General features: G+C 37.9%; 1 protein-coding gene across 29 annotated transcripts in view; it reads right to left on the reverse strand.

Moving 5' to 3' along the window:
• Positions 1–13,013, reverse strand: part of col13a1 (collagen, type XIII, alpha 1) — a 136,909-nt gene that overhangs the window by 24,657 nt on the left and 99,239 nt on the right. For 28 of the 29 annotated variants that reach the window (XR_010910659.1, XR_010910639.1, XM_067475347.1 and 25 more), the window contains 3 exons: positions 12,254–12,307; positions 11,944–11,997; positions 9,492–9,527 (listed from right to left, as the gene is read on the reverse strand). Coding sequence is in view for 27 of the 29 variants with exons in the window: in XM_067475347.1 (XP_067331448.1) it covers positions 9,492–9,527; positions 11,944–11,997; positions 12,254–12,307 (144 nt within the window). In the remaining 2 variants the exon portion in view is untranslated. Of the gene's footprint in view, positions 1–2,711; positions 2,763–9,491; positions 9,528–11,943; positions 11,998–12,253; positions 12,308–13,013 lie in introns of those variants that run through there. The other variant, XM_067475501.1, reaches the window with a different exon arrangement.

Raw genomic sequence — 13,013 nt, forward strand, 5'->3', positions numbered from 1 at the left:
GAAATACAGTACAAATATGACAAATTAATTATTGTTTTGGCAGTGGTTACACATTAAAAGATTCAGTCTGACTGCTGTGTAAAATCCCACTAAATGCCTACAAATAAAACTGAAAAAATGTTTACATCAGAAACATACCTTAGGTATGTTCACATCTTTATATAGCAAACATCTTGACAGTAATGAGACAGCACTGTTTGCCAATTTAGAATGTAGGTAATGGGATAAGGGGTTGAAGGGTCTACACAAAGAAGCAGGACTCCGGAATGTTTTTGACCTGTGACATATCAGTGCTGAACCCTTGATCAGATACAATACATTTAGTTTTCTGCTGTGCCAGTAACTCATGAATTAAAGTGACCTATGTGGATTTTTCTGGTCATCATGCAAGAAATGGAATCATGAATGGAGATAAGCAAGAGCAGAAAAACTACTTTTTAGGGCATTAAATTCACCAGCGACATGAGACAGTGTCACCTCCAGGTGGAGGCATGTTGAAAAAAACCCCCAGTGATTTACCATCTTTCATATCCATGTCCAACGATACATTTTATCAAAGCTGCTAATGTATTACTGGGTAAAAGAGCAAACAGTTTCTTTTTTTTAAGTTCAGCGCATACATTTTCTATTTGTGGCAAGATTTTTTTAAATCTCTTTGGAAAGAAGAAAAGTGCCTCAATGGAGTGGTTTGTTCAGGTGATGTGCTTTTTAGATGTTTTTGGACAACAGAGGTTTACAGGACAGTACAGTACATTAAATGTCTCTGCCAGTGGGCCAGGCCAATTAATATCTATCCCAAATGTCATGGTCATATGTTTAATAATTTTAAAGCTATCCCAATGAAAACTCAAAATGTCATGATACAAGAAGACTCCACCAAATCATTATGCCTCATTATGCTCTAGAAAAATTTAATGTGTGTACCAACTTCAATGTGCATATCATTTATAGGGATGAGGTATTTCAATCTAGACATATGAATGTACACTATGAGCAAATGTGTGGGAGTGTAAATTAATGAGACTGGCTTGGCTAATAGTGGGACCAACAAATCTCTAACACCATTTTAAACAAACTCTGTAATGTATGTAAAATATGGTTATCATAAAACGTTTCAATTTCTCAAAATTAGCTTCATATGACCTTAGCACGAGGTTGGAATACATCTTACAATGATGGCTTGTTTATATACACTAAATAAAATATTTAATGTCAAAAATGTTGTAGTCAATACGATTAACACAATAATCTGGGAACAAACTGGGTTTTCATATAACATGAAAGATAGTATGACTTATGGCAGGAGTGTTTTTTTCCCCCCATCTGCACACTTTTACTTCCAAAAAGATAGGACCCTGACCTCTGGTTGTGTGTCTCCTGTTTAAATTCAATTCAATTTCAATTCAACTTTATTTATATAACGCCAATCCACAACAAAGTCATCTCAGGGCACTTTACAGAATAATGTAAAGTTTAGCCTCCGCCCCATTGGTCATATGGTGCCAAAGCACTTATAGAAAATGTAGATAGCAAACCCTGAAATATGTTATGAGGATTATCAGGATTGCATACTCAAAACTTATTTTGCTCTTACCATTCTGTGCCCGTGAACTGTTAAATGTTGAAATGCAGACTGAGTGGTACTTAAGAGTCTGTGAGTACATGAATGCCATGATGTGGTGGTGCAAGGTGGAAAGGTTTGCATCCCTTTATTCTGAAATGTGAAAAACTGGAAAACAAAGGTCTTTTCATCAACATAATATTTAATGCACATTAAGCAAGTGTTGCTTCTTTAGAAATAATTAGTTATTGTTTAATAAATGTATTAGGCGGGTGCAAAATTGTGACACAATGTAATTATCATTATTTTACCTTTCTTTATACACTACTTGAACATTTTTGTAACTTCTGATAATAAAACAGTTCATTGAATGTGTTCATAATTAAAAGAAATATTTTATCCTTATAACTCTTGACATTTCAAAATAGGTGGATGCAAACCAGCTGTATGTACTTTCCTGTGTGATTTACTTTTAGTGGGGATAAGCTTGATAATACTGTTGCATGGGTCAACGTGATAAAATCAAGATCTGTACCAAGGGGGTTTTATTTTCTTCTGTACCACACCACACAGTGGTGTGGTACTGTGGTTTCACAGTTTTGTAACAATGCAATAAATATATATTTTAGAATGTGCATAGACACAAGCTTTCATAAACATAAACGGGCACAATATACAATATGTTCAACAATATGTTATTACAAATAACTATTTGTATAAAATAATTATTTTTTAGTTTCCAACAGTAAGAACATGGATATAACCTCATCCTATTGATGTGCCACAACTGCATAATTTTAAACAAATAGGGTTTTTTTTTGTATGATTTAAACTATGAATTTTTCACACTAATAAGCATAAAAAGAGTTATATTAATTATTGTTTCATATTGTGTAGTGAAACCACAGAGGGATTTTTGTTACATCTTTTCCTCTGTCATCTCCATCATTTATTCCACCCCTAGCATGAGAGACCAGAAAATACAAAATGTGCTTTGTTACTCCTGTGTCACTGGCATTGGTTGAGCAGCATCCAGTAGAAAGCTACTGCAGGAGACCAGTAATCCAGCACTGAAATCCAAGTACCTCTCACTGCAGGCTTGACACATGTAACCCTTCTCTAACCTTTAGTGTGCAGTTTGGAGCTTCTCTTGGAATGCCACAGGTCAAAATATATTCCCAAACCCAACAGACATGAGGGCCTGCAAAGAAGAGTCACTGTTAAGTAAAAGGAGCAAAGAGCAGGTGTAATAGGATAATGATTAACCCAGGATTACATTAGAATACAGGAGGAAGAGCAGCAGACCAGGGGTTGTAAGAGGGAGAGAGGGCAACCTGGCAATAAAAAGAGCCACAGGCCACTGTACAGGGTGGAAGGAAGGAAAAGGGGATAGGAAGACCTGTGGAAACAAAGGAAGACAGGACAAAGTAAAAACACCAACACTATATTACAGCTTTGTTCTCAACACCTTCAACTGGTTTCTTCAGATATACAAAATATAGCGACTTTTGATTCAAAGCCAGTTGAAGGTGGAGAGAAAGCTTATTAAATATAAAGACTTAAAACATGTGAGTGGAAATATTAATAGCCATGAGTTATTGGGAAGGAAACAAACATTCTCTTAGAGGAAGGGGATGTTGATATTAAAAACAGATTCATTAAGTATATTGCAGCCTGGAGATGGAAAGCAGTTTTTACACAATACCCTTTGGCAAAGCTCTTTTTATATTAAAGGGACAAAATGCAACTTGTTTCACACTTTCGCTGAAGTTTCAGAGAGAGTCGCAGACTCTCCCATATACAGCTAGGATGATTCTTACAAGTTGCATATTGTACCTTTTAAATTCGAATTAAATAAATATATCGTTTTTTAATTTCCAACAGAAAGAAGATGGATATCAACCTCATTTTTGTGTATTATGCACAGAGCTGGAATCTAGTCACAAGCATCCTGTCCTAAATAGAACATGAATCATCAACCTTTAATGTGTTGTAAGTTCTGGACACCTTTACTACTCTGTTCCTACGCTACACTGTAACAAATTGCTGTCATTTCTACAGTAACACAGGACTTTTCTACAATAATATATTGTACAATTACAGGCAAGTTGTATCTTGACTGTAGATACACAGCTGAGTACTGTTGATTTAGACGGTTGAATCTGAACGAGGAACAAGAGCATTTGATGAGCGAAGCAGAAGAGCAACAGTACTTTCTTTGGTGAGAACAAAATTGTCTTATTTGTAATAGTGACTGTAATTTTAGATTATTTTAACTAATCTGACCCAAGCAACACTGTAGAGTGAAGCTGCAGGTTAGTCAGAAATTGGACAAAGAACAAATAGGGAAAAATTAGTTACACTAATGCTGTTTGTAAAGAACTTCACACCTTTGCATGATTTTAAAGTAGTATTTTAGGTCTTGCAATTTCCAGTAGGTAACTACATGTGTACCATTGTATGATGTTTTTCATGATTAAAATGCTAATTATTAGCATAGCTTTGGTGTATTGTTAGCTTTATTAGCTACTGTCTAAAGCTAAAATTAGCTTGGTATGATACAGTCTGTGAGCGGTTAGTTGACAAAAGTGACTGAAGCAAACTTTTGCATTTGTCAGAAGGAGAGAAGCAGGTAACAGCCTGGACCGTGTGAGCAGTAAAAGCCTCCGGCCTGCTACAGCTACAGTCCCACCTGTAGACACCAGCCAGAGATCGGAGTCCACCACAGCCTCCTTTCCTCCACTGTTCTTGGTCGGTGCTGTGCTCCAATGACCAGTGAGTACAAACTAACTGTTTGTGTGTTATTTTTGGTGGCTGGTCACTAACCCAGATAAAATGGAAGGGTTTGCAGCAGGAAAGGCGTCCGGCATAAAAAAAACCCTCATGCCATATTAACATGCGGGACACAATCCACTGACAAGCCAAAAGCTGTTGATCTTGGAAAAACACTTTACAACAACATAGTGTTTTGTGAACTACTACTACTACTACTCTCCTTTCGGCTTATCCCGTGAGTTCGGGGTCGCCACAGCGGATCATTGTCCGCATGTTGTTTTGGCACAGTTTTTACGCCGGATGCCCTCCCTGACGCAACCCTCCCCAATTTCTACCGGGCTTGGACCGGCACTGCATCGCTGGGGAGGGGGAATGGGCTGTTAGGGGTTCAGGGTCTTGCCCATGGTCCGTAGCAACTGCCTTTACCAACTGAGCTATAGCCGCCCCTAGTGTTTTGTGAACTAAAAGCTTTTAATAGCTGGCAACTTTAGTTGCTTTAGACAGTGCTGTAGACTAAATTACAATTAATTGTTTTTCTGTCCGAAAACAATACATTGCTGTAATTTTAAATACATTAAAACCCTGTAAATTATATGCAGTTGTATACTATAATTATTTTTACAGCAATTAGGTGCCAATTTTACAAAACTGTATTGGGAACTGTCATAGCTGTCCATTACACTACCGTCTTTGGACCTGTTAATAAGTTGTGGCCACAGCATAATATCTCGTTCCCACATGTAATGTTGAAGCTGTGACCAGGGGTTATTTGTTCTCCCATATTCCTTTCTTAAGTGTAAATAAAGGCGAATATTTATGAGGGTGTTGATACTTACTTTAAGCACTGTAACTCTTCATATCTATCTCTGATTAGGACCATGCATCACATACAATTCATGCTGTAGAGCATATAATTTTAATGTAGGTGTAATGTAATGTAATGTTATGTCTTAAGTTTGGATAAGTGCTAAACTAAAACGTATTGCAAAGTGTATTGCTTCAAGAGAAGAGTGAGACACTTAAGCTACAGTGGCCTTTAATATTAGGCTACATCAAAAATACTTATGTAATTCACTTGTTTTAAAAATAATTTTTCATTGCATGGAAAAGTTACTATGGTCAGGGTTTAGATGAAACAGACACCAACACCAAAACCCTGCATAGTAAATAGGGACACAAAACATGACAGCACCCCATGAAATATAAAAAACAACTATAATAAATAATCTTGGTTTGTAAATCCAAGTAATAAAAAATAACATTTAATATTGTAATCTTTACACATACATAGACATATGCTCTAGTGTGCTGAATTTTGACATGCAAACACGTGTGACATATGTCCAACAATACATGTTACCTGGTTATAGCTACAGGATTAGAGAAAAAATCTTTAAAGCTTTATTGATGCTTTCTGTCCTGTGGTTCAACCTTGAAGTTATTCTCTGCTATTAAAACACTGCACTGTGAAAAAGTCTCGTCTACAATAGTGGTTGAAGGTGGATGGAAAGTATAAGTACCACACTCCCAGTTGTACTTAAGTTAATGTACGTGATTTGCTATTTACTTAAAATAAATAAAGTAAAATTAGTTGACTATTTTTTGTGGATCAGTGCTACATTTAGGTTGTTATGTAGAAACCACAGTGTCATTTTAATGATTACAGATCATTCTACTAAAATGACCATTTATTAACAATATTGGATGTAATTGTATTTCCTACTTTGTTTTTCTCACATGTGGTTCACATTTCAAGACTGTGGCACAGGACGTAGAGCAGTTGTCCACCAATCCTACATTTGTTGGGTCGATTACCAGCTGCTCCAGTCACATGTCAAAGTGTCCTTGAGCAAGACACTGAACCCCAGCTTAGTTGCTCCTGGCGAGTGTTGGCCAGCTGCATAGCAGCTCCCCTATCGGTTTGTGATTGTTAGTGCGAATGGGTGAATAAGAAACAGTGTAAAGTACTTTGAGTCCCAATAGGTAGAAAAAACGGTATATAAGTAAAGTTTTGATGTTACACTGAAACCGAAATAAGGCCCTTAAATCAATGAGAAGGAGCAATTTGTTGACAACTATGGCCAAATAGACTTTCATTGGACAACAACTGTGCTCCCTAATTAAGTAATATGCACTGCTAGCTAACACAGTGAAATTCTAATTACTTAATGGTACTTGACATAAATCTAACTGTTTTGTCAATATAAACCTTTTTCAGTTTTCTTTTTAAACTACTCATGACCGAAACAGACTTACAGCAGTATTTGCACTGGAATTTCAAGAATGTAAGATGGAACAATGATAAAATGTCAAGAAAGCTGAAAATATGGTCACAGACATGAAGAGCCACAGAAATCCCATAACAAGAAGAAAACATTATTGTAAATGCTTGGGGTAAAGTAGCCTTATTTTAGTTGCACCTGATTTAATCCAGGTAAACACAGTAGATTGGTCACACTTAAACCTACTGTGCACTAGCATCTGTGTCCTGCTGCCTTCAGGAGGAGAGGACGACAATTAATCATGTCAATTATTGATTTATATAAATTTATAAATAAAGAGGGACTTTTCATAAGGGAAGGAGAGGTAGACAAAGCCAGTTTCAAGTTTAGGAAATGTTTCGATAACTGGAGCATTGACTTTGAAAGGGCAGAGTGAATTTGACATCTTATTCAATGATCCCTATTTTTATATTGTCGAAGACGAAGAAGAAGAGGAGGAAGGTGTGTTCGTAGGCAGAGAGAGAAGAAGAAAGCTAAGAATGTAGGACTGACAGTAGGGACTTTGAATGTTGGGACTATGACAGGGAAGGATATAGAGAGTTGATTGACATGATGCAGAGAAGGAAGGTGGACATACTGTGTGTCCAGGAGACCGGGTGGAAAAGTAGCAAGGGTGGAAGCTTAGGAGCAGGGTATCTCTCAAACCCCTTCTATTAATACTCAAACCCAAGAAAGGAACCACCCTCACAAAACATGAATGAAGAAACCAGGTGCACGCAGTTGACAGTCATCACTCTTGTCCCTTTCTAGGTTATCTGAAGATGTCAGTTGCGAACAATAAAACCCTTTTATTGCACCGTTTACCTCCGCTCGTATATGTCACCCTATGTTTCTGCCTCTTCTGGAATAAAGTGTTCACTACAGCCATTTCCATCCTCTTTGCAAAGTCTACCACCATCTGTCCTTCTGTGTTTCTGTCCTGAAGACCAAATCTGCCCATCACAGTCTCATCATGTCTGTTCCCTTCACCTACATGTCCATTGAAATCTGCACCAATCACCACTCTCTCACCTCTGTGGATGCTCTGCATCACTTCATCTAACTCACTCTAGAATTTCTTCTTCTCTTCTAACTCACATCCTACCTGTGGGGCATAACCACTCACAACATTGAATATCACACCTTTAATTTCCACTTTCAGACTCATCAACCTATCTCATACTCTTTTGACCTCGAGCACATTCCTCACAAAGTCCTATTTCAGGATGACTCATACTCCATTTTTCTTCCTATCTGACCCATGGTAAAACAACTTGAATCCCATTTATTCAGAATTGGGACTGGCACAAGACACTGGGTTGTGCCCCCTTGTGGTTGCATTTCATAAATGTATAACACTACAGGTCTTTATCAAATATTTTGCTCTGATAAGGTTGTGTGTAAAGCTCCTTCTATTTATTACAAACAGCAATAAATAGTGCAATATAGAATAGCACTGCACTTGAACCAAAGGGCAATCAATTAATTAATCAATCAATCAAATCAATCAATTTAAATTCATAGATTCATTCTTTTCTACTGGTCTCTTTGCTCCATAAAAGATGGCCTTTGAAAGCCCTTTCACTTTTTCAACACAGTGCATCCTACAATATGTGCAAGACGTCACAAGAGTTTCTTTCATAATCTATTTTTTATTTTTTTTTATTGCTGTGTATGTGTCACTGCAGAGAGGCAGCATAGAGGGAGAGAGGAAAATAGAGGGTAGAGATAAAGAGTCTGCACTTTTTTACTTTTCTGTTACCCAAAGCGCTTTACACTGCTTCACATTTACACTGATGGGGGAGCTGCTATTCAGCTGGCCTGCACTTACCAGGAACAACTAAGTTGATTGTCTTGCTCAAGTTCAATGTGTTGGTCAAGGACACTTGAACCTGTGACCGGAGCAGCTGGAAATCAAACCAACCACTGTGAAATCGGTGGATGACTTTACATCCATAGCCACAGCCGCCCCATCCTCTGTCAATAACACACTCCAAGGCTTCACAAATAGACCAATGAGCAAACATTGTGTGGAGGTAGTGTTCATGGGAATTGTAGTGTGGTAGTGTGATACTACAATTAGTCTATGATTTCACATTCATTTTGAGTCAAAGTCAAACAAATATAATTCAATCCGCCAAAGTCAGTGGTTGTTACACAGTACTGCTGAAATCCACCTGCATTTAACTGTTTGGTGTGTAGTAATGTCGAGCTCTGGTTACAAGTCCCACTGGTAGAAACAATGTTTGGTGAGCACTAAGACACTACATCAACACTTTTCACCACTTACTTAAACTGATGTACTCAGTTGTTGGTTTAAGCTCTTTTAATGCATTTACATGAGACTGATATCCATCTTCATTTCAGTTCTAAATTGAATCCATATTATGATCTTACAATAGAGATAATAAAACAAGGAACTGGTTGAGGCAAACATAGCTATCTCATTTGTCACTGCTGACATCCCAACTATATATTCCTATATTTAGTTGTGTATAGATTTTCTTTAAATAAAATAGTAAATTCTGGGGTGTTTAGAATTATTAGAGATTTATTATGGAATTATTCGTCTGGATATGTTACAATTTGTTTTAAAATGGATCAGTGAACCTCACAATCCAAACAAAGGCAATGCAAACACATACATTTGCCTCACATTTACAAATGACATCTATACTTAAAGTATTCATAACCATTTTTGTGTATATTAAAAAGTACATCCCATTTAATAATATTTAGCCTATTAATTTACATGTGCCCCTTAATTAGTAAAGCACAAAAGTGACCTGGTCTGTATGTTTTCCACATATTAAAACAACATGTCCATTTGGTAAAGTTATATTCCCCCTTCTGCTATATTTAAAACTGGAAAAACATTAAAAGTAGTGTCCTACCCGGTTCCCTTTAAGTCCCTGTGGTCCAACCAAACCCTGCAAAAGAAATGAAAACCATTAGTGCTGTGCATGTTTGGGAAAAATGCATATTTCTAACACTTCAGGTAAATGCCTATTGGCTGTTGTGATGCCCCATCGAGGGAAAGACAGTACAGGGAAGACATTTGTACTATGGACCATATATTGCTTACCGTGGAAGTAAGAGTTACAAAAAATCATGGATGCCTATATTCCCTGAAACAAATCAGGGAAAATTGGTGCATATTTCAAGAGATTATTGTAATTGTGCAATTTTAATTGCAAGTAAAAAAACCTGAGGTAATACTGTATTCCAGTTCATTATTTGAGTGCATGTTTATAAGTTGAAACATATCACATGATTTAAACCCATTTGTTGATTAAATGTCTGTTACTGTCTTTTGTGACACTAAAGTCTGAGTTGCAGAAGATTGCAAGGCGGTGAAAGTACAATGCATTTTATATTTGGGGTTCAGTGTCTTGCTCAAGGACACTTCGACATGCGACCGGAGGAGCTGCGGATCAAACCAACAACTGCGGGATTGGTGGACGACTGCTCTACCCTACATTACAAGTACAATTTAAGAAAAGGTGGTTCTAAAGTTTTGGCCACTCTATTTAAAATGAATGAGGGGAGCCAAAACTTTAGAACCGGCTCAGAATGGAACAACCATCAGCCAGAATTGAATGAGACATTGACTCCCTGATCCCTACCACGAGGATCTACAGTCAGGACATCAGAACGTCATTCAGACTGAAAAAATGTGGTCAGATGGTAACAAGAACAGGAAAGGTAGTCAGAACTTAGAGGATTGTACCACCAGAAGGCAACATAGCAGATGTTGATGATAGCTACAAGTACTTTGTGATCCCACAGGCAAATGGTAACCACGAAGGAAAGCAGCTCCTGCCAAATACCTGCAAAGAGTAAGGCAAGTTCTGATAAGTCAGGTGAATGGAACAAAGTCCGGTCGATTAATACCAGCAGCATAATAAGTTGGCCAAAAGAGGAGAGAGAGGCCACTGACATCAAGAGAAGTAAGCTCCTTACAATGCATGGAGAGTTTTACCCCAAATCCAGGATACTAAGATCGAGTGGAAGGAAGGAGAAGATTAGTGAGCATCAGAGCCACTAGCCAGAATAAAACAACTAAGATCCACGAATACATGAGAAAGTTGGCTCAGTGTGAGGACATGCTTCGGGTAGCGGAAATCAGAGGAGCAAGGGAAGAAAGAGCAGGAGCACAGGAGCTGGTTCTAAGTACAAGATCATAGAGGCCAGGGTCTACCATACCACACATCACTCCAGGTGCAGGCTGTGCAACAGGCTGGAGGTCCTAATGTCAAAACGGGACACGCTTTCAAAGGTGGTTGAGAATGACTCCTCAGAACAAGAGCATATATACCAAAAATGATTGTCACAACATCTACAAAAAACATCCTGCACAAGCATAATGAGCAAGATCTACAAGTACAACTAAATCATAAATTAAAAGTATACATATGTGTTTTCCATCACACTGAAAAGCTGGTAATGGCCAACCAACTGGCCCGAAAGAAAATTTGGAAATGCTGTTAGAGGTGAAAACACAAGTGGGCTCTATAGTAATAGGAACATTGAGGGCTGTGACACCTAAACTGGGAGAGTGGCTACAGCAGATTCCATCAACAACTGATATCTCTGTCCAGAAGAATGCAGTCCTAGGAACAGCTAAGATACTGTGCCAGAACGTCAAGCTGCCAGGCCTCTTGTAGAGGACCCAAGCTTGCAAGAAAGAATAAGAACTAGCCTAGTCTCAGTTAAATAATTAGTCAATCAATCCTCAATGTTGTTTATATGCCACCTTTAATAAACTATCTTGCTAGGAGCAACACACCACATATGTAACAGCAAAAAAGTTGTGTTAATGCACCTGTAGACTGTGCGATTCCACCGTTTTATGCGTTTATATAAAGCCACACTGTGTAACATGAATCTAATAAACTTAGATAGACTGTATGATGACGGCTATGATGCAAGTCAATAAATGGCATCACTGTGTCATTCATGTGCTCTTTTGTAGCTAAAAAATAAAGCTAAGCTAATAATGTTAATAATCGAGCCGCAATGCACATGTGAAATTCAAAACAACTAATAGCAATTAACCAAAAATTATGCGATCCAAAGATGTTTGCAGTTTTTTCAAGTAAGAAATTTGAATCTGGTCCAAATTTTTCCATTGTGCAATGAGGACACATTTCCAGCAGATTACTTTGCAGTGCGAATAGGGCAACACTACTCATATTATTTCCCACATGATGAGCGTTTTATTTCTGGTTTAAACTATTGCTAACAATGCTCAGCACCAGTAGCAACGCAAAACTGCATTCACAAGAAATATAACAAGTGGGCATCAAAGCAACATTCAAACAGAAACTGCAAATACAGACTTACAGGGATGCCCTGAGCCCCAGTTGGTCCTGGTAATCCAACATCTCCCTTTTCACCCTGTGAGAAATGAGAAAAAAGTGCATATTCTTTAAAATAACTCCCTTTGCATCAGTCTCTGTATTTCTCACTGTAAAAGCTAATCTAATCTCTCACTTTCACACACACACACACACACACACACACACACACACACACACACACACACACACACACACACACACACACACGTACTTCTATCTTTGTGAGTGTACCCACAGTGCTAGTGCAAACCATAGCCCTTACCCCACTGATAAGAAAATGTTTTTGAACTCACTCTCTCTCCTTTCGGTCCTGCTGGGCCTGGCACACCAGCAGGTCCTATTAAACCCTTTAAAACAGAAAGAGGAAAAATAATACCAGTCAGCTAACAGAAACAATGAGTCTATCATCATCAATTCAGTAAATCAACAAGCGGCCTGGTAGACATAAATGAAGCAAAATGCAATAGTGCACATGTACTGTTTTTACTAATCTGATGCACAAAGGGTAACTTTGTTTTTTTGTCGTTACATTATGTAGCACCAACATACCAAGCTTGTTGAATTTACTGTCCAAACCATCAAAAAGCAGGAAAAGAGAATGAAATGTCAGAAAGTGCATTTCTTCTTTCTGTCTAGCACTCAGGAGTGGAAAGGAAAATGCTGCATCTCAGTCATATCCATGGTATACGGAGCTGTACCAATACAGATATTTAAAGGTATTAAAAGACATTTCAACATGCATCATGGCACTTCTACATGCTCCTTATGGATTGTTCTTAGCAATAGTAGGTTTACAGTTCACTGTTGGTAGAGAATCAGGCAGCAAGATACTATAGAGACCGGCCTGAGAACTGAGGATTTACACTGTTATGTCAAGTCCAATACCAGACTAGATGGAAATTGAAACCACGCTGGGCAGCTTTCTATATTAGTAGCCCCAAGTAGAAGGAAGAGATAAGTTTTCTTTTCTATTTTAATCAGTGTAACTCCAATTCTGCCCTGTACTTGCATTCTCATGGACTTGTGAAACATCATCAGTGAAAACTGGAAGTG

Source organism: Channa argus, chromosome 1 (genome assembly GCF_033026475.1).
Source record: "Channa argus isolate prfri chromosome 1, Channa argus male v1.0, whole genome shotgun sequence".
NCBI classification, from domain to species: domain Eukaryota; kingdom Metazoa; phylum Chordata; class Actinopteri; order Anabantiformes; family Channidae; genus Channa; species Channa argus.